Here is a 27,945-nt window from a genome sequence, read left to right as displayed (position 1 = left end):
ATTCTTTCATCCAGCCTTATCCACAAGGGGATCTGGTTAGATGGTTTGCTCTATCAGTGGTTCTCAAACTATAGCTAGCACTGGAATCCCCCGAAGGGCTTGTTTAAATACAGATTGCTGGGCCCCACACACAGCGGTTCTGAGTCAGTAGGTTGGAGGCGGGGGGCTGAGACTTCGCCTTTCTAACGCAGTGGTTCCCAGGTGATGCTGACGCTGCTGGTATGGGGACCACGCTTTGAGAACTACTGGCTTATACCAAGACCCTTTGCTGATCAAAAAGGCAGCGTGGACTGACTTGCCCTAAAGCCCCTGCTGGCTCCTGACCCCTGGATGCTAATTCCAACCCCCTCTCCCATTAGCCCCTTGCAATTCAATCCTCCCCTGCCCTCCTAGCTCCTGCAGCAAATCCTAAGTCAGCTGTTCTAGGGGCTAAAAATACCTTCCCTCTCCGAAGACAGCTGAGGGGCTCCGGCTATTTTCTGAGGGTAAGGGCCAACAGCCAGCACAGGAATACTTTGCTTGGCTGCTCTAACTTCAGTGCCTGAAGCAGCTTTAGTTCTGAATGTTTTCAGGGTCTAATTCGTGAAAGGGCAGTGGTTTGGTATGTGCCTGTCTGGGCTGGCAAGTAACTTACCTTTTTTGGTATTGTTCTAGAGTGGATACTGGTTAAAATTACCCCAGGAAGCTTCGGCCTGGTTCCAGACACATGGAAAGTAGACTTCATGTGCCAGCGCGTGCGGATGCCTTCAGCAGCCGCTTCTCCTCCCTGGGGGGTTGCTCTTCTCTGAAGCCCCTGCAGCCTGCTCTCCAGGCCTTAAGACTTCAGCTGAACACAAGGGACCATGGCCTCCAAGGCCTTTTTGTGGGGTAAGGGCCTGGGAGCCCCCCGGGTGCCCAGGGCATAGGGATCGGGTGGGGAAGCTCCTCATCTGGGTGGTTCTGGCTGTCCTCCTCCTACCAGAGCATCAGACACACACAGATGCTCAACAAATGCCCGTTAGTTTTATGCGGATCTTGCCTTTTCCTCTTTCTGGGCTTCGGTTTTCTCATCTGTGAAACGAGCAGGTGGGATTTAGGGATCTCCAGTGTCTTTTCTGGTTTTATTATTCTGTGACTTAGGAGCTTGGCCTAGTGAGCTTGGGCTGGCAGCTGGCCCTTCCCAGTTCCGTGGTTTAAAGGCAGCAGCAGGGAGTTCAGGACCTTTGGAGAGGCAGGTCTACACTACCCCAGAACCTCATTTGCTCTAAGTGGATTTCATGTTTTCCACTGTCTGGTGAGAACCTCCTACTCCGTGAGAACAGAGGCCTCATTTAACTCCTTCAGTGTTGCATGTGCAACACCTAGCAAGTGCCCGGTGCAAAATAGGGGTGGCAGGGCTTGGTGAATGAATGAATGCATACATGCACAGAAGCCTCTAGAGGGAGCCCACGCTCTGCCCTTAGCTTTCCCTGTGGCTCCTTCAAAGGTGGGTCAGGAGCAAGGCATTCCTCTCTCCCTCACTATTCCTCACCCACCTCAAACTCTACCCTCCACAGCCCTCCTCCCCACAAAGTGCTGAAATTTTGCTTGGCTCACCTGCTCTAGGTGTGGAGTCTAGGGGTGAAGCGTTAAAAGTCTACTGTGTTGCACCCGGGACTACTGAGGTGGTGTGGTCTCTTTCCTGTTTTGTTTGGCAGATCATAGAGCTCTCTCTGTCTTTGCAAGTGCTCTGTCTTCTCCCAGAGAGCTGTGGGCCCTTGGGGGCTTCTTTCCTGGCCTGAGAAGGCTAGGGTGGCCCTGGTGCCAAGGCTTCCTGCTGGTTCCCATGCTCCCTTCTGATGCCTTCAGGAATCTCTGGCCTTTCCTTGTAGGCAGAGAGGCGGTGGGATCCAGCTCTCAGGTTTGGACTTGTGGAAGCAGGCAGCGTAGGCATTTTGGCCTGCTTTTGGTCTGAGCTGTTCAGGCCTGCCTACCCAGATAAAGGAAGTTTCTGAAGGACCAGCCAGCTCCACTGCAGCCAGGCTGAGGATCAAGTGTATCTGCCCTGGTTTGCCTCTTCTGTGCACACATCCTTAGGGATGCGAGGGACGGGTGTTATTAGGGACAAGTCTGGTACTGGCCTTGGTCCTCTGGCCCAATACCAGCGATCATCGGTTACAGCATGACAGCCCATAGCATCTTTATTTCAAACACAGGCCGTGACATACTGTAAGAAGTCATTACATACTGATTTCATTGGACCTGAGAGGAAGGGGAGGGCACAGCCCCCTCCTGAATCTGGTTGTCAGTGTACTGCTCTCCAACACCCTTTCTACCCCTCTGATCTTAGAGTTTGGAGACCACCTCTGCCCCGGGGGTGAGACTTGACTGTTCTAAGCCAATCGGTTTAATCTTATCGCCTGTGTCCCAGGCACTGGTGCAGTAGCTGAATCCTAAGCCAATCAGCATGTGGCATTCACTTGGCCACAGGAATTGGTTCAGTAGGGGCCCAGTTTGGCCCAGAGCCCAGACTTTGCTTCAGGGGCCATGGGAGAAGACCCTCTGATGGCCATCTCTGACCATGAGAGAAGTGAAGGCCACGCTGGCATTCCACAGTGCTCGATGCCTGCCCTGTGCCTGGAGTTTTATGATAACCAATAAGACCCTTTTATTGCTTAAGCTAGTTTGAATTTGGTTTTCTACTACTGCAACCAAAAGCATTCTTACTGATGTGTCAGCCTCATATTTCCTGTGACCAATGAGTGCACACTACTTGCACTTCAAAGGTACCATCTCTTTTACTACCATCACTTCCGCATAGTAAAAACAACTTCAGAGGCAGTTTGGGCCTCTGCCTCCTTGAAGGGTATTTTGCCCCATACGGAATTCAATTAATTTTTGAGACATTCAAGATTTAAGCTCCGTTCTATGAACTCATCCAGAGACTCTGGGCAAATTCTTTCCTCACTTTGGACTTTTTATCTCCATCCCTACCAAAGGAGGGAAGTTAGCTGGATGCCTGCTGGGGCTGTTCCTGCTGGGAGTTCACAATGTCAATGTCATTTGGCAGTGTCGTGTCATCCTGGGGATCTGGGCCCTCCCCCGAGCCAGATTTAGCAGGTCTGGATGCGACTTGGGCATCCAACCTCCGAAGAACTCCATCTCAGCACCTTCTTTTCTCCCCTTCCTCTTCTGGGGTGAGTGCTTGCGGGTGAGGCAGGACTGCCCTCCACCAGCTGGGAACTTGTTTTCTTATAAGACAGATCCACGGTATTACTCCTCAACTCTTGCTTAAGGGACAGAATGGTCACTTCTTCCAGGTGCCAAGGAAAAGCTTTCCTCTTCCTTTGGCCTGCTATGTTTCCCTTTTCCCACTGGTTACCAGGAAGCTCGGAGCTATACTGCCAGCTCTGCTGGGGTAACCGTTTCTTCCTCGTATCCTACCACAGTCATCTCCTCCAATATGCAGTGTTTTCTAGAGGCTTGGATGGTGTCTATTAAGTTCTTAACTAGGTACCTTGCATCTAGCAAGCCTACAGTTAAGTAGGAGCTTTAATCCTGTCTCATGTTTTCTCATCTTCCCTCTATTTGTAACCATCTGGTTACATATGTTTCATTGTAAGTGTTGCCTCAGGTACATGTTGGGAGTAGGCAGGGGAAAACAATAAGGAAATTGGATTCAGAGTTCTCTGCCTTATATTCCCTCCCATAGTTATCACTGTCTCCTAGTTCGAAAACCAAATCAGAAGCAGCTTAAGATGGATTTTTATTTCTTCTTAGAAAAAATAAATAAATGAATACATTGGCTTGAATGTCCTTCCCCCGCTCTTACTCTCCCCCTTCAAAAGAAGCAACACTGTGAAAATCCTTAAGATGGAGAGGCAGAGAGTTGGTCACCAGGACCCACAATGGAGAGAAAAGACCCTCCACACACGAGGGGTCAGAGAAGGGCTCTGTGGGTGAGTGTGGCTTGTAAAACCTTGGCCGCTGCGTGGGGGGGGGGGGGGGATCCGTCTTGAGCGGGGGCTGGACGTTTCCAGCTCTCCCCGGAGCCCTCACAGTTCCGTCTTTACCTTGTGCATCAAATCCTTCTGGTCAATCTTGTCTAGGTCCTGGTACCAGCGGTTGAAAGCCAGCAGGGCCACGTTCTTGGCAGCCACTGCCGTCACCTCCACGGAGCTGGCCGCCCACTCCAGGGCGTTGAGGAGGAAGAGCTGGTCGTGCAGCACGAACCGCGGGAGGGGGCTGCGGGGGCCGTGGACGGGGTGGGCCTGCCACTCGGCCGTCTGCACTGAGTAGTAGGAGCGAAAGAGGGTCTTCAGCTGGGAGCGAAGGAGGGGCTGGGGGGACCGGACTCGCCACACGGCGGCCTCCTGAGGCTGCTTCCGCCGGAAGCTGGCCGAGACGTTGACGAGACACATGTTGTCCAGGGCGCAGAAGAAGCTGGGGAAGTCTGTGGTGAGGATGCTGGCAAAGGGGAAAAGCTTAGGGTCGGGGAAGCCGAAGTAGGAAGAGTTGAGGTAGCCATGGACCAAGGAGATGACGGTGGGCTGGAAGGAGCCCTGGACGACATCGATGGGTGGGTCGAAGCCTTCAAAGGTGATGGTACTGCTGTTGTCCAGGTGCAGGGGGGTGGCGATGACCACTATGTCGTAGTAATCAGAGCCTGTGCCCACCTCATTCTCATACTTGACATGGTACAAGGGTTTCCCCTCTAGGAGAGGGAAGAGAGCACAAAAGCCCGCTTCTTTCTCAGCTTCTCCCCACTTACCTGCCATCTGGGGCCCTGCACTGAGGGGACGAGACCCTCAATGGGTGCAGCTGGGCTTTCCAGCTGCTGGGTCCCAGTCTTTCCGTGCTGGTGTGGCTGCAGGGTGAGCCTGGACTGGAGTCAGGAAACCCGAGCTCTTTCTCTGGCTCTGCCTCTGACTAGCTGGGGGAACGTGGGCAAGGCTGTGGCTCAAAGTCCTCAGTGGTCAAATGAATGGGACTAGATTAATGCAAGTCTCTGCTTTCTGGCTCTGACATTTGAATCGGGGCAACAGTGCCCTCTGGTGTCACTCGGCAGTGCTGGGAACCACTCCCCAGCAGGTCATAAACCAGGGCTTTAGGGAAAGAGGAGGTGGAAGTGTTCACTGTTTAGGAATGGAGTGGCCATGGCCCCTGCTCTGTCTACTCACCTGTTTGCTGCAGGGTCACAGTGGTGACCGTGGCGTGGATCACGTTGGCCTTGGTGAGCTTCAGCAGACCGGAACAAACCAGCTTGTTGCCTCCCTCCACAGACCACAGGCTGCCTTGGGCCCCGGCTAGCGACATGGCTCCTGGGCAAAGGGGGAGGGAGGGCAGCCAGTGGGTTCTCAGAACCACTGCGCGGTGGGCTGGAGAGTCCAGCACCGTCCTACCGGGGCCTCTCTCCCAGGCCAAGACTCCTCCCAACCCTGGGCGCGGAGAGACGACACGCACAAATAACTGCAACAAAATTCACAATGTTGCGAAGTAAAAACATTAGGCTCAGTGCAAGAGCCACTATAAAAGACCACAGATTGTATGATTCTGCTTACACAGACTGCCCAGATTGAGCAAATCCATAGCAACACAGAGCAGATTCGTGGTTGCCTAGGGCTGGAAGGCTGGGGGATGTTGGGGAACTGATGGCTATAGGTGTGGGGTTTCTTTTGGGCAGTGAAAATGTTCTACAATTGATTGTGGTAATGGAGGCACAACTCTGTGAATATACTGAAAGCCACTGAATCCTACACTTTAAATGGGTGAACTGTGTGGTATGTGAATTATATCTTGAAGGATACATACAGGATACCGGCAGAGTGAGCAGGGTAGTCTCGCTGAGGTGAAACGAGGCAGGACCTGAAGGGTGGGAAGGAGCTAGCTGTGCCAAGAGCCAGAGGAATAGTATCCTGGGCATATGGGAGGTGCTTGTTCATTATAAACCTTTTCATTCATTTATTCAGCAAAAATGGGCTGAGTGCCTATGATGGTCGGCACTATTGTAAGGATACGTCAGTAAACGAAGGAGACAGAGGTTCCCATTGGAAAGCCTGCCTTCTAGTGGGAGGAGATCAAATAAGTCGATCAAGCAGTCTGCTAGAAGATGATACCTGCAGGGCAGGAGGGGTAGGGGCAGCTTCAATGAAAAGGCAACATCTTCACAAAGACATGGGAGAGCGAGAGTTTACCATGATTGTGTCTCAGGGAAGAATGCTCCACGCAGAGGGCTGGCCACACAAAAACCTCAAGGTGTGAGTGCGCCTGGGACGTTGGAGACACGGCAGGGAGGCCAGAGTGGCTGGTTTGGGGTGAGGGAGTGGTGAGGTGGTGAGGCCTAGACCATGTAGGGCCCTGCAGGCCACTAGAAGGACTTTGGGTTTTCCTTGAAGGTAAGTGGGAGCCATTATAGTTTTACATGCAGGCCTGTCAGGATCTGTCTTTTGTTTTAAAAGGATCATCTGGCTGATGCATTGAGCTTGGGGGGCCAGGGGGTGGGGCACATGGTAGGAGAGCTGCAGTAATCCTGCTGAGGGATGTTGGTGGCTTAGACCAAGGACGAGGCGGTAGTAGGAAGCTCTCAGATTCTGGGTATACGTGGAAGGTAGAGCAGATGGGATTTCCTGACATATGACATAAAGGATATGAGAGAAAGAAATGATTCAAGGTTTTGGCTGGAGCAATGGAAAGGAGTAATTACCAGCCAAGCTGGGCAGACGCTGGGAGGGGCAGGGGCTCGAGGGGAAAGATCAGAAGCTCAGGTTTGGACATGCTGAGTCTGAGACGCCCATTAGCCCTTCCAGTGCAGACACAAGGGTGGCAGCTGACACATGAGCCTGCATTTTTGGAGAGAGGTCTGGGCTGGAGGTCATATTTGGGAGTCAGGTGGGTGGAATTTAAAGTCTTGAAACTGGCTGAGCTCACCAAGGGAGGCTAAGTAGTTGAGAGCAGAAGAGGACAAAGGACCGAGCCTGGGCCTTCCATGGTAGGAGGGGGAGAGGAGGACACAGCCAAGCAGGCCACTGAGTGCCCGTGTAGCTCCTCAGCCTTGATTGCCGCTCTCTGCCCCTCCACCACCCCAGCAAAATCCTACAGCATCTTTCAAGGCCCAGAATGGTCATCATGCCTTGGGGAAGACATGCCCTGATGACTCTCGGGCAGATCTGTGGCCTGTGCTGGAGGATGGTGGGTGGTACATGTGCCCACCTGCCCCAGTAATAAGCTGGGAAGATGCGGTGCTCTAACAGATAAATACCCAGGGGCCCAGAGGCCTCAACGGGACAGCTCCTGAAACCGATCCAAACAGGAGTGGTAAAAACACACAGGACCTGAGAGCTGAGCCTCCCTTTCACCATCTGTGAAGTGGGATGAATACCATCTCCTGACAGCTTGGAGGATAGATGCCAGAATCAGAGGGGGCAGTGTTGGCTAGGCAACTGTACTGAGCCGGGTAAATGTGAGGTTATTACAGGGAGGGCCAGGGAAGGGCAGGTGGGCAGGCCGAGGGCTGGAGGCTCACCGGCAAAGGCAGGCATCGCTGCTGACTGGCCGTAGCTGGCCCGCAGGACAGCGGAGACGACATCATCGATAAAGCGCTGTGTGACGCCCACCTGGAGCAGGGACTCGGCCACGGAGCGCTGGGTCATGTTGACAAAGGCGGATTCCCCCAGCGAGTAGAGCAGTTCCTCCACACCCGAGAAGGCATAACCGTGAGCCTGGTACTTATAGATCCTGGGAGACAAGTGGAGCCAGAGCCCTTGTGCAGAAAGGCCTTTCAGCTGGCCACCTGCTGCTGGGTCACTGCACCTGGGGGGGCCCAGCAGGGACCCGCGCCTCCTCTCCATGCAGTGGGTGGGAGAGGAGGCTGGTAATGGCCTATTCGCTGGTTGTAGTCGGCCTGTCTCACTTAGAGGGACAGCCCAGAGGGAAGGGCAAATACTCTGGAATCCCACCAGACCTGGCTTCACATCGTGGCTCTGCTGAATGACAAACATGTCACCTCTCAAGCCACTCCCTGCCTGAGGTCACAGCCCTCTTCTCACTCAGCTGGGACTGCCAAGCAGTGGGCTATGCCCGCCCCCACTGACACATCCCCTCTCCAGCAACTTCGGCTCTGCCCGAAGTGGCTTCTAGGACCACATCAGACCCGATGGCAACTGCCTTATGTCAAAGCTGTCCGGCTCGGTCCAGCAGGCCTCCCACTCACCCCCTCGATAATGGCTTGTTCTCCCACAACTCCCCCCATCTCAGGGGCTGGCATTTGCCTGGAACAATCTGCTGATGGACTTTTGGATGGCTGGCCTTTGAAAAAGTTGCCTCTGCTTGGGCTGCTCTGTCAACCTGTTGAGTTTGGTTATGGATGTGACACCCAGATGGGGGTATCCACAAAGCAGTTAGAAACTGATTAGTTAGTGGGTCTGGAACTTAAGGGGAAACTGGGGGCCGACAGGTAGAGGCTGTCTCCCACAAAAAGGAGAACTTGGCCCTGGGGGTTTAGATGAAATTGACAAGGGAGAAAAATATAAGAAAGAGGAAAGAGGAGTGAAGACATGGCTTTGGGGGCACCCGGAGAATATAAGGAAGAAGGGCCGTGAAAAGCATAGTTACAGGAGTGGGAAGGGCGGAGAAGCGCCAGCAACCAGGAAGGAGGCCTAGAGACCACGACTGAGGGTCTGATGCTGCAGCCTCTGCACCTGGGCCAGGAAACAGGGAGAACCTTCAGGAAGGACTGTGGGGGAGAGCTGCGTACTCGCCTGGTGAGTGAGCGGATTACGAGAGGTGGACAGGGTGACAACAGCCCACTTGTCCTCGTTATTTGGAGTTGATGGAGAGGGGTCCAGGACCCAAGGAGGAGACAGGTGGTAAAGAAAGCTGTTTGTTCATGGTGGGACTGGGGGACAGAAGAGTTTGTAAATGGTGGCCCACAGGCTGCCTGTGGCTGACAGATATGTTTCATTTGCCTTATAAGATGAATTGGTTGTGCACACTGAAAAACTGGGAGATTTCACATATAACTGGATTTCCAGCTTCTTCTGAAACACTGGAAGATGGCATTCCCCCATGGCCACCAGTGGCTCGAGCAGAGAGCGGCCGCCCCTTCAGAGGGGGGCCTGGCTCTTCAGGGCCCCTCACCCCCTAGCCTTCCCTTCCACCCAACTGCTTTACTTATTCATACCCCAGGTGGGCCCTTGAAGGTGGCTGAGTTTGCAACCCATGCTTTTAGCTGAGGGAAAGAGGATGCCAGGGTGACAACGCGAGAGACCAACTACCGCTGCACTAAGCAAGCACCTTGTCCACGCCGGGCGTGCTCGGAGCCTGGGCGGAATTCTCACACCCGGCAAGTACCTTTTCCTTTTGGACAGTGTACAGTCATGTTGGTTCCTGCGGCACCTCTATTCCTCTCTCCTTCTAGAATGCCCTCCCCACACCCCACCCAGCCCTACCTCATGAACTTCTCCATGACCTCCTCCACCCACATCTGCAGTCTCAGGAAGCTGATGCCGTAGTGCCACCAGAGGCGGAAGAGGTTCAGCAGGTACCAGTCAGTCTCCTCCAGCACAAAGTCCTCCCCGTTGAAGATGGCACTCCTCCCTCCCACTTCGCGCCGGTGCCGCAGCCCTGAGGAGACAAGGAGGAGGCCCTCAGGTCCCCTTCGGAGCACCCCCCGCCCCGGGGGAACCTAGCGATTCCTGAGGCTTAGATTCAGGGGCCGTCCTGAAGGATGCACATGGATCGGCTCCATCAAAGGGAATATGAACACTATGGTTTGTGCATCTGTGCTGCTTGTCTAAGAACAGTACACAATACACTGGGGAGATATCTGGCCTGGCTAGTCAACAAAGAAATGAAAATTAAACTAATGTACCATTTTATATTTTTTTCCAACAGGGATCCACTCAGCCACGAGTGAGGGAAATTCAGACGTCATCCTGGACCATGCAGGGGCTGACAGCCAACAGGGCCTGCTCTGAGATGGCAGCCCTGGGCACCAAGGCCACATGGAAGGAATCACAGCTCCTGGCAACTGCCTGCACTCTACAACTTACAGAGCACTGGGTCTTCGTATCTCACTTCATCTTCTCACAGCCTCGGGAGAGGCAGAACAGGTGTTAGCAACCCCAGGTAAAGATGTGGAAAGTGAGGCTGAGCGATTAGAGGACCTGCCCTAAGTCACGGGTTTTTCTTTCTTTCCCTCCTATTCCTGTCCCAAAGCCACGAAGTTCCCCTACCCAGAGGCAACCAGTAAGTATATTCCTGCAGCATCCTTCTAGAGATATTTTGTGCAAACACTTATAAATGTGTACATATCTCTGAGTTATCCCTCCCCTCACCCCCACATACTATATACACTGGTCTGCACCTTATTGACATATGTATCTTGGAGACTGTTCTATACGTGGGCCTACAGGACTTCCTCACTCTGGCTGCTGAACAGTCGGCTGTGTACTTAAACAATACTTTGTTTAATCTCAGATCCCAGTGGGTGGGTGGGTGGGATATTTTCAACTTTTTGCTATTACAATGCTATAATGAACAACCTCGTGTGCCTGCCACTCTGAACATCTGCGGGTACACCTACAGGATCACTTCTGAGAAATGGAATTTCTGCATCCAACCGTATATGTATTTTTTTTTTAACTTAATTAATTAATTTAGTTTTGGCTGAGCTGGGTCTTTGTTGCTGTGCGTGGGCCTTCTCTAGTTGCGGCGCGTGGGCTTTTCTCTAGTTGCAGCGAGTGGAGGCTACTCTTCGTTGCGGTGTGCAGGCTTCTCATTGCGGTGGCTTCTCTTGTGGCGGAGCACGGGCTCTAGGCACACAGGCTCCACTAGTTGTGGCTCGTGGGCTCTAGAGCACAGGCTCAGTAGTTGTGGCACACGGGCTTAGTTGCTCCGTGGCATGTGGGATCTTCCCGGACCAGGGATCGAACCCGTGTCCCCTGCACTGGCAGGTGGATTCTTAACCACTGCGCCACCAGGGAAGCCCCGTATTTGTGGTTTTGACAGATGCTGCTGCGGTTGAATCTCAGTTCTCTCACTTATTAGCTGCAGAGACTTAGCCGAGGTGTATATGCTTTCTGAGCCTCAGTTTCCTTGGGAGGAGATACAATACCCATCTTGCAGGCTGGTAGGGAGGATTGGAGGTAATGCCTATGTATCACCTAGAAGGATGCCAGGTACTTGGCAAGCATACACCATGTGGAAGCCATTATGATTATGATTATTGAGAAGCAGCAAATTGAAAGGGAAAGAAACTGGCCTGGGGGAGAGGTCAAACCTGAGTTCTAATCCCGGCTCTGCAACTAACTCACTGTGTAACCTCAGGCAAGTTCCTTCCCCTCTCTGGTCTCAGCTGCTCCATCTGTAAAACGAGGAGATTGGGCTATATGACCTTTCGGCCTTGACCACCAGGGTAATCTGGGAAGGGCCCGAGGGCTGCCGCCAGCCCCAGGACGGCGCACTCACCCAGCTGCTTGACGAAGCCCTGCATGTGGAGGCTCAGGGAGTGGAAGGAGGCGGCGCCGCTCTCGTAGTGCTGCTTGTTGACCGAGATGGTGGCCAGGCGGCCGCCCACGGTCCCCTTCTCAAACACGTCGATCTGCACCCGGGGGCCGAAGTGCTGTTGGAGGAAATGGGCCACGGCAGAGCCCCCAATTCCGGCTCCAACCACGGCTGTCAGCAGGCCCGGGAGGCAGGCGTGGGGAGAGACAGAGCATGGGCGTGAGACTGCGGGTCACGCCTTCTCAGCCTCCTGGGCCGGTGGTTCCCAGGTATTTGCATCTCATAGGCTTTTAACATCTCAAAAAGGAAATCTGCAGCCTCCTGCCTTCCTGTTAGTTGCAAACTTGGTTCATATACCATCAATAGTCTCATCCAAGTCACTGAGAAAAGCGTTTCATTGGACAGGGCTCTGAGGTGCTGCTAGGAACCACTGACCAAACAGATAGTAATCATTCCATAGCACTGAGAGGACAGTAAAGCAGGTATGAAACTACTGAAATGGATGGCCATGCTGCCCACAATTTTTGCCCACCACATATCTAAGACACAGCTTTCGTCTCATCTGACAGTCTTGTAACCTACTCAAAAAGAGAATGAGATAAAGCTGGTGTGATTTGTCCTTACTAGACCCATGTTGGTCCCTAAGACCACAGGCTCCTGTCAAGAAGGCAAAAATACACGGTTCTTTATGATCTGGGCTCCATTTACTTATTCCATTCCCTGCCTCACCCTTGCAACACTCCACCTTCTTGTCTGTCTTGACTTCTTTTGCTGTGGAGCATGGGACTTTGCTCTCTCATGTCTGTGCCTTTGCCCTCACTGCGTCCTTTGTCAGAAATGCTCTGTCACCCTTTGCCTCACTGACCTCTGTGGCCCTTATATGTAGTTTTTAGCTGGCTTGCCTGACCCGCCTCAGACAAGTGTCCCTCCTGCATAGTCCCACAGCACTCTCCTTACCCTGGCCTAGTCCATGGCACACTATACTCAAATGATCTGTTAAGGTCTGAGGGCAGGTCCCTATGTCCCCAGATCCTGGCAGGCAGTAGAGCTCACTATTTGTTGCATCTTGAAAGAACAAACTACTTCCTTCTTCTCAGTGTTTACAAAGCCACTTCCAAGAATGCCCTTAACGTTTTAAACCAATGTGCTCCCTACCACTTCCATTTTCGACCAAGCCCCAAATTACCCTCCCCCCCCCCCCCAGAGAAACTGCTATCACAAGGCCTGGAAGCTGCCCAAGGACTACAGGGAAGCAGAAGACCTCACCTCATTGAGAGTCAGCTCATTCAACACCCACAAACTGACACCCACTCTCTGGTCTGTGGTAAGATGTGCTGGACATAGGATGAATCAAACAGGGAGAGCTCCTGTCCCCCTGAGCATAGGCGGGGAGCGGGTGGACAGACTCATGCACTATTAGCAATGACAACGTGTGACCAAGTGCAACAGCAGGATTCCAGAGAATCCTGAGGAAGCAGTGAATTCTGCCTGAGGGTGTGGGCCCCAGGCTTCACAGGGAAGCAACGACCCTGGAGCACAATAGGCTTTGCCAGTGAGCAGAAACACATTCTCTGCAGAGAGAACAGCATGGTCACATGTGGAACTACGGGGGAGTTTAAAGGGTCCAATGTGGGCTTCCCTGGTGGCGCCGTGGTTAAGAATCCGCCTGCCAATGCAGGGGACACGGGTTCGAGCCCTGGTCCGGGAAGATCCCACATGCCGCGGAGCAACTAAGCCTGTGCGCCACAACTACTGAGCCTGTGCTCTAGAGCCCATCTGCCACAACTACTGAAGCCCACGAGCCACAACTGCTGAAGCCCGCACGCCTAGAGCCTGTGCTCCACAACAAGAGAAGCCACAGAAATGAGAAGCCCGCGCACAGCAACAAAGAGTAGCCCCCGCTCGCTGCAACTAGAGAAAGCCCGTGCACAGCAATGAAGACCCAACACAGCCAAAAATAAATAAATAAATAAATAAAATTAAAAGAAAAAGGGTCCAGTGCCACACCGAGGTGTTCAGATTTGATCATGCAGCAGCCTGAGGATTAAGCCATCTTAACAGGAAGCTCCTCGTTCCCATTGTGGGTAGAGTCCAAACCACCACGGACAGACAGACGCTCTTGTCAGAGGGCTGAGGACAATCAGGAAAGCTACAAGACAGCATGGCATTGCCACGTAGCCTGCCTTGATGATGCCTGGGGTGAGGTGGGTAGGGCTGGCTGGAATGAGGAAGGCAGCAAGTTCTGCGTTGCCAGAAATGGTAGAGCTGTGAGGAGGCCCTGCCCCTTCTTCACTGTTCAGTGAGAAATGTCCTGCTCTGCTGCCCTTTCCCAAGAGATGAGAGAGGCCCTGCATCTCAAGACATTGCCTGCCTAATTCTTCCGGCTCCAAATCCACCTCCTCCATTAGGCCTTCTCTGGCCACTCCAGCTCTCAGGCTTCTCTTTCCTCTGAAAACCCTAAATGTTCAGTCTCAAACTGATTTCTGGCATGCTTCAGCCTGTCTTAACCCTTTATGGCCTGAGCTGTGGTTTGGTAATCCAAACCTTAGCACTGCACTGGCCCTATTAAGTCCGTGGTGCTCCCATGGGGCATCCCTCCCTGCCACCTAGAGCGCACAGAGGGCAGCCTAGTGGATTAGGGACTCCTTCTCCTTCACACCAGAAGCCCAGCATCTCTTCCTATGGGAATTTTATATACGAGGGACTTGAAAAACTTTGATTCACGTAGAGTTAAAATGACAAATGTTAAGAGGTAAAAAGTGTAAACAAATATGGAATTCTAGTCAATTATATACATGATGAAGTATTTAGCAAAATGTCATGATGTCTGCAATTTATTTTGAAATGCATTAAAATGTAACATGGATTAATGCACATGTGATAGGTATGTGATAAAGCAAATATAGTAGCAGTTTCTTAATGGCAGAATCTAGATGCTGGGTATACAGGTGATCACTGTACAATTCTTTCAACTTTGGTCTATGTTTGAAAATTTCAAAAGAAAGCAAATAAGTAAGAAGACTGCTGTTGAAAATTCCCCACTTTGTCATTCAGCAAATCTATCCCCAGAGGACTTACCATGGGTTCTGTCTCCCCTAGAACTGCCTCCTACCCTCCATGAGGTTTTGGCTTAGATGTTACTTCTAGGAAGACCTCCCAGAGCCCACAAAGACTGGGGTGAAGCGCCCCTCCTCTGAATTCACAGTGCTTTCTCAGCCCTAGCACTAACTTCCTTGTATTGTGCAGTCTCTTCTCCACACAGAACTGTGGAGCACTGTGCCTGCTACATAGACGACCCTCAATAAACCTGTGTGATGACGTCAACCAGAGAGGCCAGAATCTCTGTCCTGGGGGCACCTGGCAAAGAGCCAGATCCACGGCAGATGCTCAGTGACCCTGGACCTTCCGGTAAGATCGGTGACCAGTCCTGCCCCAAGCCTCTTTTCCGCTCCAGGTAGCCCTGGACACAAGCCCACGCCATCAGCACCTTGCCTACTGCGGTCCCCTTCCTCGCCCAGTCGCAGTGCCTCGGCTCTTCTCCACCCAGCTCCTCTCCCGAGGACCCCTCCCTCGCCCGGCTGCCTTCCCCTTCCCCCATCCAGAGACTCCCGGCTCACAACCCTTTTCCCTCGCAGCCGTCCCCAGATCAGCACCCCACCCGGTCCTTCCCGCACCGATTTTGCTGGGCCGGGCATCGCCTGTAGCGGCAGCGGCGAGGAGGGCGGCCAGCGAGGCCAAGAGCCGGGCAGCGCGGGCCATGGCGGGCAGCGACTGGGGCAGCACGCTGGTACTCGGGCAGTCGCGGGTTGGCGCTGGGCTCTCCGCCCCAGCCCGGCGCCTCACTGGCTGTTCCGCCTTCCAGCCTCGCTGGTCGCAGCCTCTCATTGGACAATCAGCCTTCCCTCTCCGGCAGGAGGCCCTCATTAGCCGCATCTCTCTGGGGCCAGGCTCTGTCATTGGCAGCTTCTCCGTCCCGCCTCCTGGATTCGGTTTCCTCATTGGCTGGCTCGTCCTGCTCCGGCGCAGGTGTGCGCGTTTCGAGCGCTCGGCTTCAGGACCAGGGCCCAGCTCCGGGGGGATTGACGGCAGGGAAAGAATTGAAGCTTTGACGATCTCGGTTCCAATCCAACCTCTGAGCGTTAGTGGCTCTGTAGCGTGCCTTGTCTGTGTCTCGTTCTGTTTCCCTGCTCTGCCTTTCTAGGTGGTTGTGGCAATCACGTGAGATAGGGGATGTGAAATCACTTGGCAGTGTCTGCAAGTGCTGGAAATTGCTGACCAGTCATGCAGTCGGGATGGCTAGACGCTACTTGTTTCAGCGTATGCTGAAACAAGGCCAGATGCTTTCAAGACTGCTGTTAGTTACTACGTGTATTTGCAGTTCTGACATACAGTTTATGTCTCTGCCTTCTACTTAAAAACAAAAGGTAAGAGTTTCATCCACTCTCCTTTCATAGGGGAGGAAAGGTAGGAAGGAAGGGATAAGCTCCCATTTTCACCCTCTCAGAAAACAAGAGCAGCTCACTGTGGCTAGTTTACCACACTATGAAGGACAGATTTCCTCTAGCAGAAAATAAAATTGGGGATGAGTTTCAGGATAAAATAAGGAAAATTCATGTTTATTCAGTCAGATTATGGCTCAGAAGAAATGGAAGGGACTCGGAGAATAGTAAAAGGGCATAGATCTGAGTTTCCAACCAGCTCTGTGAGTCTTAACAGGGCCAATCTAGATTACTAGTAAAGCAGTAGATGAATAAACATGCATTTCTCATATTAAAAAGAAAAACTTTTTGGCAATATTTGTGTTAGAATGGAAAACCTTTTAAGTTCATTTCCAGACTCAAGGTATTCCCTTAAATTATCTTTTAAAACAAGCATTCACCATCACTTTGTGCCATGTTCTCTTATGTGCTAACAATATAATTCTTGCAGTATTTTAATTGGGTAAAATCATATTAACTTTAAAACTCAACTTGACTCTACTTTGCTTTTAATTTTAGGGTCTTCGGTAACTCTAGATTCTAGAGCTGTATTTTCTTCTGTTAGGAAGTTCTTCCAATCCTACAACACATCGATGATGTGTATCAAAGTTGTAGGACAAGTTCAAAAAGGCTGTTTAAGAGGAAAAGCAAGGAAGCATAATTCTGGTGGCCGAGGTGCAAAACTAGTAGTTTGACTGGGAGTGAGGCTGGGTGACTCAATCAGTTATTTATTGCTGCATAACAAACCACCCCAAAACTTAGTGGTTAAAAGTAACAATCATTTATTTTGCCCATAAATCTGCACTTTGGGCAGGGATCAGTGAGATCAGCTCATCTGTGTTCCATGTTATGTCAGGTGGGGCTGCTCCACTGGGGACTGGAGAGTCCACTTTCAAAGTGGCTCACTGAGGTGGCTGGCAGGATGCTGCTGGCTGTCAGTTGAAAGCTCAGCCATGGCCCTCAGTTCCACTCCACAGGCTACTTGAGCTCACTCTTTGGTTTGGTGGCTGTATCAAGAGTGAGCATCCAGAGACAGGAAGGTTTGGGTCAGAAACCAGCAGTGTCACTTCCCTATATTCTATTGGTCCAGATTCAAGGAGATTTTGGAGTCGTGTTTGAAAACCTCCAGTGAATTTGAGAATGTGGACAAAGTCTGAGTGGACAGGAATAAGAATATACTTACAAGCTAGCACTGCGAGTATGAGGAACAATGGATTATGGAGCCAGGGTATGCAGACAAGACTGGAAGAATGATGAAAATGCAAGGCCAAAACTACAGGAAAGGCTGGTTCCAAAGAGGGGCACTTAGCCAGGAGGCTGGGTATGTGGAAGCCAGTGGAGAAGCAGAGGTAAAGGAAAAGCCAGGCAAAGGTTGGGAAGGGCTTATGGAAGCAGTAAGCCACATGCCAGTAATCTGGTTGAGAGGATGGTCAGAAGTCCTGCAGTTCAAGTGAAAATGATTAAAGCAGGTAAGACAATTAGAACCAAGAAGCGAGCACAAGAAAAGGCAGTGCCAGAGAGGAAGGCAGAAACAGGAGTCCAGATCTAAAAAATACATAGAAATCAGAAGGAAGCAAGTCAAGGAGGCAGAAGAACAGACAAGACTTCAACACCAAGGCAAGGTGTGGAATGCACACACTGCATCCACTTGGCTGGGCTGCTGGTACCTCCACTGAGTGTCAATAAGGTGGGTCAGCAATTAGTGAAGTGACCACGTCAATACACAATATGAATCTGGCAGACAAAGACACTAAACACGTGAAACACAGTTATTTCAATTAAGGTTTTATTAAAGTTGTTTCTGAAGATTATATTTCATCCTTAGCCTTCCTTATTTGATTTTGCTTTAGTGTTTAAGAACCCTTCTTCACTTATTAAATCCTTTGCCATGAAAGAGCACCACAAGCTTTTATCAGTATCAAACTGAATAATTCCTTTATGGCAGTGAGGAAAATCCACAAAAGATTCGTAAAATCCGCGTACTAAAGCATCAAGATCCCTCTTCAAATGAGTCAAAGCTTCCTTACACATATCATCGGCAAGCCAATGACGTCTTTTTACTTTACCATCAAGATGAAAACAATTAAGGGCACTGAAACAATTTTATTTCTCCAGTCTAAAAATGTAGATTTCCTTGTTATGGCTAAAACAGACAAACACAAAAAACAGAAGCTAAAAGGAAAATAAGTTCACTGTGGTTGATTAGCTTACCATTTTTTTTTATAGTCAAGCACCACTTAACCAGTCTTTCCCTTCCCCTAGACTTTAGGCAACTATAAAAACATACGAAAAACAATGTGTATAATAAAAGGCAATAAAAATAAATATTTGAGGGCCTACTGTAATAGGCAATTTGCACATTTCGCTTAATCCTCACAATATTTTGAGAATTATAACCATTTTACAAACGTGGAAGCAGGCTCAGAAGAGTGAAGTGACTAGGCTGGGAATTATGTTCAAGTTGATGCCTACTAAGCCTACTACGCTCTATTATGCTGCACTGGCTCGTGAAAGCCCTTCAGCATTTTGAGATTCTCACTGTTATAGCTCCATCTTCTAAATTTATACTTTTAAGTCTGCAAAACTACTGAATAGTAGAAGAATCTAAAATTATTCTCAGTCTACTTGCTAACACAGGAGGTTGCAAGGAATAAAAACTCTTCAAGTAATCAGAACATTCCACACCTAAAATTATGGTTATTCTAATTCACTGGTAATGATAGCTAGTGATCCAAGAACACAAAGGAAATCATAATTGGCTCATTTTCTTGTCGTCACTATTTGTTAATCTCAAAGGAATGAAGGCAAAAAAAGACAAATTCCTATTGTGAAATCTGACTGCTCATTATATTTACAGTATGTACTTAGTGGAATGACAAAAGAGGTTCTGGTTTTAAAATCTCACCAACAGTCTTTTGCTTGCATCTTAGAAGCATGTATTTGTTTAAGTGTCTAAATCTGGTGGAGGTGGTAGGACCCATTGGGGGATGCTTTGTTGATACATGCTTGTGTAGTATGCTAGAACTATCTATGATGTCTAAGAGGATAACTTTCACCACCCCACAGAATGGGGTCATAGAGTTCTAGTAGGAATGGATTTATTTTATGTGTAAGTAACTTAAACCTAAACCTGGGCAATCTGGACACCTAACAACATTTAATTCTCTGCTGGGGACATATTTGCATGTTTCTTACAGAACTGTTGAATCTTAAATGACTGAAGTTAATATCTAGTTGTTTCTTAAGTTCTCACTAAAATTTAGTTTACTAGTTTTAGAGATTTTTTTTTTCTTTGAGTCTAGTCCTAAAAGGACTATGTTTTCATACTTCAGAAGAAGCTGAAGGGGTGAGATTAGATCACCATGAAGGCTGCTTCTAACACTAAAATAACCATATGACCTCCTTTCTAATGTCCAATTGATATATATATAGATATATAGATATCTATCTATATATATATCTCATTCTTTCACTAACTCATTTATTGAATAAATTTTTTACAGAACACTATCTATAAGCAAGACTGAAATAAAAAATATACACATAGGCTCATTAACTCTAGGAGGTCAGTACATAAAAGGGGAGCTAGATGTTTACACATGTGACATAAGACAGACACAAAAACTAGGAAATAATGCTTGTCAATGTAAGAGAGGTAGTGAATTGTGAGTACCCCACCCCCCCCAAAAAAAACACCCCAAACCTAGCATAACTAATGAGGAATCATGGGAACCTAACATTTTTTTGTCCTGACCACCTCCCCACGTAATCTAATAAAGGATCATAAGGTAAATCTGACAAAGTGGCAGAAGATTTAAGGGCTGGTGGAAAGAGAAGTTGTGGGTAAATTACCTATATAGACCAATTTAGGTCTTTAGCTGTTGGTGCTGCCTCAATTTCCCTGAAATGATTATATACCTAGGGAGGAGGCTGAAAATAAATTGAAGAGAACTCAACAAAGAAAGCACAAGGTTTCTTGGCCATACTTGCTTGAAAGGGACCTGGTATCTTGATTTCTTGCCAGTCTCTGCCTTCCAAGTCTTGCCTGGGCCATTAGCCTTGTAAATGGGATTTGAAAAGGGACAATGAGTGTGAATATGAAGTCTATCTGGCAGGAACTACAAGGACAAAAGATGGCTAAAAGAAAAATAAAATAAAAACGGGAAGTCCTGAAAATCTACGTGCATAAAAATCAACCGAAATGATTTAAATTCATACAACTATAAAGCTTTATCATTAGCACCCAAATGTTAAACCAATCCCTACCATCTCCTTTTCCCACAAATACAAGATTCTATATAATTCCTTTTATAGGGACCATTAGTAAGGAACATTTAGTTGAAAATACATAAACATATACTCATTTCCACCTTTAAAAAAAATTTTGGATTGAAAGTCATCAGAGTACCAATTTAAAAATAATTTTCTTAAACGTATTTTGATAAGGCCACAGGAACACTTGTCACATTGTCCAAATGCCCAATGGCAAGACTTCTGATGAGACCAAACAGGTCACATTAAATCAAAAGAGTATCTTAGAAATAAAGCCAATATGACTAAATCCAAAACAGATCACATGAAGTACCTCATGTACAATACAAACCTAGTTTAATAAATAAAGGAATCACAGGTGACTGCACTCCGGGAGAACGTTCAGTTCCTCTGGGCCCATTCATAGTCTTCTCTGAGACTCCACTGCCACTTCCACCTGGGCAAGTCTAATGGTGCGGCCATGAAGCTTGTAGCCATCCTGCCTTACTAATGCCACAGTGCCAGGCTGCACCCCAACACCAGCCGGCACATGACAGATGAGTTCATGCTCATGAGGGTCATATTTGTCACCAATGGGTGTCATCTTCTCCAGGCCATGTTTGGCAAACACGCTTTTCAGCTTTGTTTCTAAAAGTGACAAGCCTCGGAAGATCTTCTCCAGAGTGAGCTTCTGGTCTCCAGGCTCTGTTTCTTCAGAAATACACTCTGTAGTCTTCTCCAAAATGTCTGCCACCTCCACCAAATCCTTACAGAAACTCTGAATTCCTACAGAGAAACCAAATACTCTTACTGTTTGTGAGGAAACCCCTCTGCTCTTGAGGGTGCAGTTTGGGGAAGGCTCAGAGAGCTGGCTGGTATACTAGGTACCCCAGGAAATGCAAAGATTGCCACAAAGGATTCAGGGATCATCACCAATGATTACCCCTGAAACCCTACTGATGAGCCAGCATTTCTCTTGGAAGGCATATGACTAGGAAGTATTCTGGGAAACGGGGAAGATGGTTAGAACCCAAGAACTAGGTGAGACTATATACAAAAGGTTCAGAAACCTGTCCTTTAAAAACTTGACTTATATGCTTCTTGTATGTTTGTTGCTATTCACCTTTAGTACTAAGTTATGAATATTTTGAAAATTCCCGACTGTCTCATTTGTGGAAAGGCATACATTCTCAATAGGAACAAGACACTAGTATTTCATTGATGGGGGAATAATAAAAGAATAGTAGACAAGACTGTGCTAAGGAGGAGTCAAAGAGTGGTTTATTCTTGAGGATTAGCTAAATAGGAACAGGAAAAAAATATACTCCACAGATGAGGTAAGTCTCTTAATGCCTACTATGAAGTTATATACACTTGCTGAAGACAGGCCACCAAGCTTGTCTAATCTTTTTAGAGTCACATAAACTTTATAAAAGTGAACTCAGTTGTTGAGAAATCTCATTACTCCCAATGCTGCATTCTTCATTCTTCTTACAGAAATGATAAGGAACATCATCATCACAGATACCTATGGTAACACAAAGGCCCTGGTAGGAGCTGGTGAGGGGCGAAGGACTTTGTTGATCTAGCTTTGGTCCAGTGACAGGTTTAAGGCCCTGTGTCAAAGCAGGCAGCCAATAAAAGAGATGATGACAGAGGAGAGATTTCCCAGGTATGTACTGCCTGGATGGGAAGGAATGACTGACAGAGAGGCAAAAATTCTACCTTTAACTTCTGGGTAATAGAAATCCATTATAGCTTCTTGAGCAAAACAAGTGGAAGAGGAGTCAAATTGTCTAGTAACATACACAATTTATGTGGGGTGCTGGGGGCATCACAGATGGGTGAGAAGAAAAGATATCATAAGAAATGGAAGAGAGCTGACTGAAGTAATCTTGGTATAATATGGCCTGGAGTAGGAAAGGAGGCAATGGAGAGGAAAGAGTGAAAGCAGCAGGCCTTTTCAGAGAACTAGACTTGGTGAGTTCCACAAGATACCTCTCCCATCACTATGAGGGATGGGAGCCATATATATTAATGGCTGTTAATGACATCAGCTGAAAAGGTAGAAGAGATTAGCTAAAGCCTTGAAAAGTATACTGATAAAATTTGGAATTCCATCCAAGAGGAAAGACTGTCTGATAAAGATCAATCAGGGACATCAAAGGCTTTCCCTGGCTATACAAAGGAAGACAAATACTCAAATTGAATTTGAAAGCTGTAAGCTGCTGGACTGATTTGTACACTGCCATGGTACAAAAAGTTCTGGCTTCTAGTCAGTAAAGCTGTATGAATTTGGGTAAACAGAAGCCTAGGTTCTCTTGTCTGTACAGTGAGGGGTTCAGTCTCTGATCCTATTCCTATTACTGTGTTACTTCAATAGATGGTTGGTGTCCGCAACATTTCTTAGAGGGAAAAAAGGGATCTCTGTGACCTGTTTAAGAGAAAATGGGTTACGGAGACAAGACTGTCCCTGGAAGGAGGATAGTCGTCATGCTATGCTGTATGTTAATTTAATGACAATGAAAGCTTTCTTCTTTTTTTCTACTTCCATGCTCACTGAGCAATCTTCATGTTTTGCTTGACACATTTTTCTCTATAAATTAACAAATTAGATTACCAAATTCTTTTGAGTTTATATAATATGTATTTGTTCCTGAGAACCTTATTAATTCTTGAGGAAACTGACATAAGCCAGTTCCTAAAGCATCGAAGCTTGACTTGTGGTAAGCCAACTCACCCTGCTCCCCGCAAGCAGGCAGGAAGTCTTCCCCTTATCACAATTGTTCTATTTGCTACAAAAATTCCCTGTGGTTAGAGGTCAGCAGACTTTTTCTCTAAAGGGCCATATAGTACGTATTTTACGTTTTGTGGGACAAGAGGCAAAATCAAGCATCTTATGTAGGTGATTATTTAACAAAAGAGAAAATAAATTTCCACAAATTTTTTCTGATGAAATTCAGAACTGTATTTATGGACTAACAGGTGGCAGGCTTGGCCACTGAGCCCTGATAGCTGGAAATATGAGACTAAAACTTGGATGAAATATCAGGAACACAATTGGGGGGTCAGTATTTAGCTATTCAGGAATACAATTTGGGGGTTAGAATTTACTCAAAGTCTTGAAACATGGTATCTACAGCACTGAACGAAAAGCAGAAGGCTAAGCCAAAGGACTAGGGTTGGACAGGACAGGAATGAAGTGAATCCCCTGTACAAATAGCGGATAAAATCCAGAGAACAGGAAGGAGTGTGATATAAGGGAAAGAATAATAGATTAGGGATCAGGAATCAATGGATTCATATCTACACCTGTTGTCAAATAACTTTTTCTAGCTTGCCTATAAGAGGAGACTGGACTAGATGCAATCCAAGGGCCCCTCAAGCACTCCATTCTATGTGTAGTCAAAGTATAATGCTCCATATTAAACTGTGAGTAGAGCAAGTAATCACAGATTTGCCCTTTACTCTTGAATCCGTTATTCAATTAACATTTTCGTGAACAGATTTGGAACAAGAAGTGGTGCATTTAGGAAAAAATTTCTGAACGACTTTGAAATGGACCAAAAAGATTATTCAATGCCATCAGTGAAAAAATAGATTCAATCTAGCACAGCTTTCAGGGTTATCTGATTCCATGTGGTCTGAACCTTCGAGTTATAACTCAGCAAGCTGTAGAACACTGACAGTAATGCAAATGATTTTTGTCTATAGTTGTGAAAACTGTCTGGTGGAGATACAGTTGATTATTGAACTATGGTTATGGACCAATTTTGCTTATGTGAAGCAAATCTCAGCATTTATGATTGCCTATGTGTCTGCTCTTTGGATTCTCTTCTGAACATCTTAATGATTCACTTGTTCATTAATGAGTTAAACCGAATTGCCTGTATAGGCACTAGAATGTTAACTGTACATGCTTGAAAAATAAAATAACAAATGTCAGGTGAAAATAAAGGCAAATATTACTTTAGCAAATGGTTCACTTGACAACATTCCCAATAAGCAGAGCAGAAAGCCTAGGGGGATAGAGGAAGGGCAGGATTGGTTAAGGACCCAGATGTGTCTTTTGCTAAGTTCAGTGTGCACAACTGCTAGTAAGTGCCCTTAAACTAAAAGGTATTTTTATTATTAATAAACCTCTCACCAAATATCTTGGCATCTTCTACACATCTCTGGGTTCGCCTTCTTATATTTTCACCATCAGCTATAGCTCTCTGGTATCTCACCTGAGCATCAAAAGCAAAGTCAAAATGATAAGAAAACAAATGCCTACTGGTGGAAAAGAAACTTTTTGCTTACTTTACAAATTTCACCCTTGGTATAGATTTTTATTAAAACAACAACAACAACAACACGAGTTGTGTAGGAATCTTAGATCAGCTACTCCAAATTCCCAGTCATAGCAGGAATCTCTCTTTATAGCGGCCCTGATAGGCTGTCATTTAGGCTGCCAGTTTGAACACAGAACAACTGTTTTCAAGCTCATTATCTTGAGAAAAAGCTTTCTTTTTCACCTTCAGGCAACACTGCCACTCTTCAACTTTCTTTTGTTGAACTGAACTCTAGGATAGCCGAGTAAGTTTTAAAAATATGTCATCAATTTAAGCCAATTATTTAGCCTCTTTAGTCTTTTCTTCTTTCATTTTTATAATCCCTGGTTCCTTTCATTCCTCTCACAAGACACACTTTCCAAACCCCTTACCATTTTTGGGCGGTCCTGCTTTGGAATTACTCTAATTATTTCTCTTTCTCAAAGTCTGTCAGTCTAGTACTGGCACAGTAAGCCAGAGGTAGTCTGATTGGCAGAATACAATGATAAATGACTTCACTCATTCAACAAATATTAATTGAGTGTGTACTACATGCCAGGCACTGTACCTCCTTTGAAGCTACCAAAATATCAGGTATCTAAGTACTGTGACACCAGGGAACTGAAAAGAGATGAGTATCCGTAGTCAGTAATGTTTTTGAACTAGTACAGATTATTTTGCCTAGTATATCTAGCAAGAGGGGTAAAGAGCTAATTAGAAGAAACAGTTTAAAAACTAACTTAAAAAACTTTACGTGGATATTTAAATCAGAGAAAAGATGTGCATATAGATAATATAAACAGATAATAGAAAATATGATATATGTTACAGAATATATGAACAGATAATATAAAATCTACCCACTGTTAAATCCTGGACTTCCTTCTCCAGTTTAACAGCTTTTAGCTTTAAGGCTCGTTCTGCAAGAGAGGGCCCAAGTTCATCAGGAGGGTCCTCAGAATTGCAGTCTTCACCAGCGGTTCTCTGGGTGGCAGTGCTGAAAGGATGCAGCCATCCCCTAAAGTGGGAGGGAGGTGGTGCATTATGTAGAAATGCCGTCACAAACAGCTGAAGTTATAACCAGGTTCAGAGGCTGGAATGTTTCCCAGATTGACTCTCTCTAGACAAAGTGCTTTCAGTCTCATTAACAATACAAACACTTATAATGTGCTTGCTAAATGCCAGACAGAGTTGACAGGGTTTTACTTAAATCATCTTTTCATCTTACAACATGTGAGATAAATACTATCATCATCCCTATTTTATAGATGAGAAAACCAAAGCTCAGAGAGGCTTATGACTTGCCCAAGATTACATAGTTAGTATTGTTGAATCAGGATACTGAGCATCAGGCAGTAGAAATAGCTGGAAGTGGGGACACAAAAGTCAGCAAGAGAAAACGAAATTATAATACCTAGAACCAGCAGGGCAATATCAGAAGCGAGAATTCAAAACAAAGAGCCGTACAGTTCAGGTTCAATCCCTCATTTTATAGGTGGGGAAAATTAAGCCCAGTAAAGGTACTTTATCGAATTGGAGTGAGGCCTGGAATTCTAAAGCCATCTTGATCACAAGCTCTAAGTAAAAGCAAGGCTTTTATGGAAGAGAACCTACACTAAGAGAAAATGAGTTGGGAGCTCACCTATATGTAAAATCAAGTCAATCAAAAACTTATAAAACATTTACTATATGTTGTGGACTGTGAACTATATACAGGTGAATAAAACAGATCATATAGACATATAGTTCAGTTCACATAAAAAGTTTAGAGTGGGGCTAGTTTGCAGATCTTGGATTGTAGCAGTTCTGAGACCCCTGTTCAAGGAAGTTTCCATTACACCTCCTGGATCATCATAACTTAATATGAAGTAAAACCATCAAGAAATCTGTGAGCGCAAAAGGTCTTTAAAACAAATAGTTTATTTATTTAAACTGGTATATATTGAAAAGTGGCCACTGAGGTGAAATCTAAGCAAAGGCTTAAAGGGGGTAAAGGAGTTTACTTCAAGAAAGGGAAGAGGGAACCATCAGTATAAGGGTGTGGGCAAGATTACTTTTATCTTCCAGGCCAGTCCTGAATTCAGTTATTATGATCTGATGTCAGATTACACAAGATTACACATTTTTATTTCGAAAATTGGTCACCACAGATCTGGGACACATCACACAGGGTGAAACAGATCCTTCCTCCTAAATTGCTAACAAACTACACTTATCCAATTGAAAGGAGGTCAAGATATCCTCAGGGCCAGTTGAAAGGGCACACGGCCAGGGCCCAAGTCGTGAGAAAGAGGGAGTTGCGGTGCATCCATTCAATTGCTACTGTTTCAGAACTGGAGTCGGGGAAATTTTATTAGAAGCGAACATTTTCCTTCTGATCACTTCCCTACACCACAAACTGTCAAAAAGACTAGGAAAGAAAAAAAAAAAGCTTGAAACCCGGAATTCAACCTCTCACCCGAGTGCTGGGTCAGGTGTGTTAAAAAGGTGACAGATAGTTATGCAAAATTTCTGGATTTCACCGTAATTTAATTTACTTTTCAGAGATCCAACCTGATCCATCCCCCTACTCAGCAATTTTTATTCTTTCCGATAAATAAACTGTCAACGGGGAATAGTCTCTAAGAATAAGTAACATTGGTCACTAATTTTAAAGGGCCGATTCTATACAGCCCTGACTGGTTTCCGGTCTGGGTTCCACCACTTCATGAGTATTTAAGTTCGGAGACGTTACTCAACTTTTCTAAACCTCAGTTTCCTCAATTAAACGGAAGAATAAAAATATTTTTTTTATTCTTATCATACTGATAAATGATCAGTAAAAGTCGCAACTGATGGATAAAAGTAGCAACCGGAACTTCAAACTCCCGAAGGCAGGTGGAAGGGCCGTTTGTAAAGACCAAGTCCAACGGCCTCCTTTTACCGATAGGTAAAGTGAAGCTCAGATACGATCACACAGGGTGTTGGGAGAGAATCCCAAATTACCCGCAGACACCAAAGCTGTCGAGAAGGGGATGGGAAGGGTACATCCCCAATTCAATCGACGCTCGGGCTGAATAACAGTTCTCACCTCCGAGGGCGTGACCTCGGATCTTTCCACCTTCCTCGGCCCGGCAAGAAGGCAAGGCTGTAGACCTCAGTTTCCCTCTCTGTAAGATGGGGCCGTGAGCGCCCAGTCGTAGCGGCCGAGAGGCTTGGTAGGTCCTCTCGCCCTCCAGCCTAAAATCGCCCCTCCGGATCGCTTCTCCTGCATCGTCCTCACGTCCCGGATCCCCGGCCTGCCTCGCTTACCTGCCATCTGACGCGCCACTCGAGGCCAGGAGGGGCTGCATCCGCCGCCGGACCGCCCACAGGAACCTCACGGCCATGTTCCCCACCTCGGCTGACTGAGGCTGCGCACGCGCACTTGCCCCAAGTGACGAGATACGCTCGCTTCAAAAACC

General features: G+C 47.3%; 2 protein-coding genes and 1 long non-coding RNA gene across 4 annotated transcripts; 1 reads left to right on the top strand and 2 right to left on the bottom strand.

Moving 5' to 3' along the window:
- The first annotated feature begins 667 nt into the window (after positions 1–667).
- LOC137221860 (uncharacterized) lies at positions 668–15,141 on the top strand. Its single transcript, XR_010942185.1, has 3 exons — positions 668–867; positions 9,850–10,083; positions 14,707–15,141. It is a non-coding gene; the product is annotated as an uncharacterized lncRNA (long non-coding RNA).
- On the bottom strand, positions 3,708–15,270 carry PCYOX1L (prenylcysteine oxidase 1 like). 2 transcript variants are annotated; one of them, XM_067732210.1, is made up of 6 exons: positions 15,135–15,270; positions 11,425–11,631; positions 9,405–9,579; positions 7,481–7,692; positions 5,139–5,279; positions 3,708–4,672 (listed from the first exon to the last, which is right to left on the bottom strand). In XM_067732210.1, exons 1-6 carry the CDS (start codon positions 15,217–15,219, stop codon positions 4,014–4,016), a joined length of 1,479 nt encoding a protein of 492 aa, XP_067588311.1. In that variant the 5' UTR covers positions 15,220–15,270; the 3' UTR covers positions 3,708–4,013. The 2 variants fall into 2 exon arrangements, with proteins under 2 accessions (XP_067588311.1, XP_067588312.1); XM_067732211.1 differs by lacking the exon at positions 11,425–11,631 and having other exon boundaries at positions 15,135–15,258.
- Positions 15,271–17,702: 2,432 nt separating this feature from the next.
- GRPEL2 (GrpE like 2, mitochondrial) lies at positions 17,703–27,938 on the bottom strand. Its single transcript, XM_067732212.1, has 4 exons — positions 27,794–27,938; positions 25,367–25,520; positions 24,337–24,418; positions 17,703–20,975 (listed from the first exon to the last, which is right to left on the bottom strand). The coding sequence occupies exons 1-4, from the start codon at positions 27,868–27,870 to the stop codon at positions 20,611–20,613; spliced, it is 678 nt and encodes a 225-aa protein (XP_067588313.1). The 5' UTR covers positions 27,871–27,938; the 3' UTR covers positions 17,703–20,610.
- Between the last annotated feature and the right edge of the window lie 7 nt (positions 27,939–27,945).

This window comes from Pseudorca crassidens, chromosome 3 (assembly GCF_039906515.1).
Source record: "Pseudorca crassidens isolate mPseCra1 chromosome 3, mPseCra1.hap1, whole genome shotgun sequence".
NCBI classification, from domain to species: Eukaryota; Metazoa; Chordata; class Mammalia; order Artiodactyla; family Delphinidae; genus Pseudorca; species Pseudorca crassidens.
This window is presented reverse-complemented; position numbering and strand designations above follow the sequence as displayed.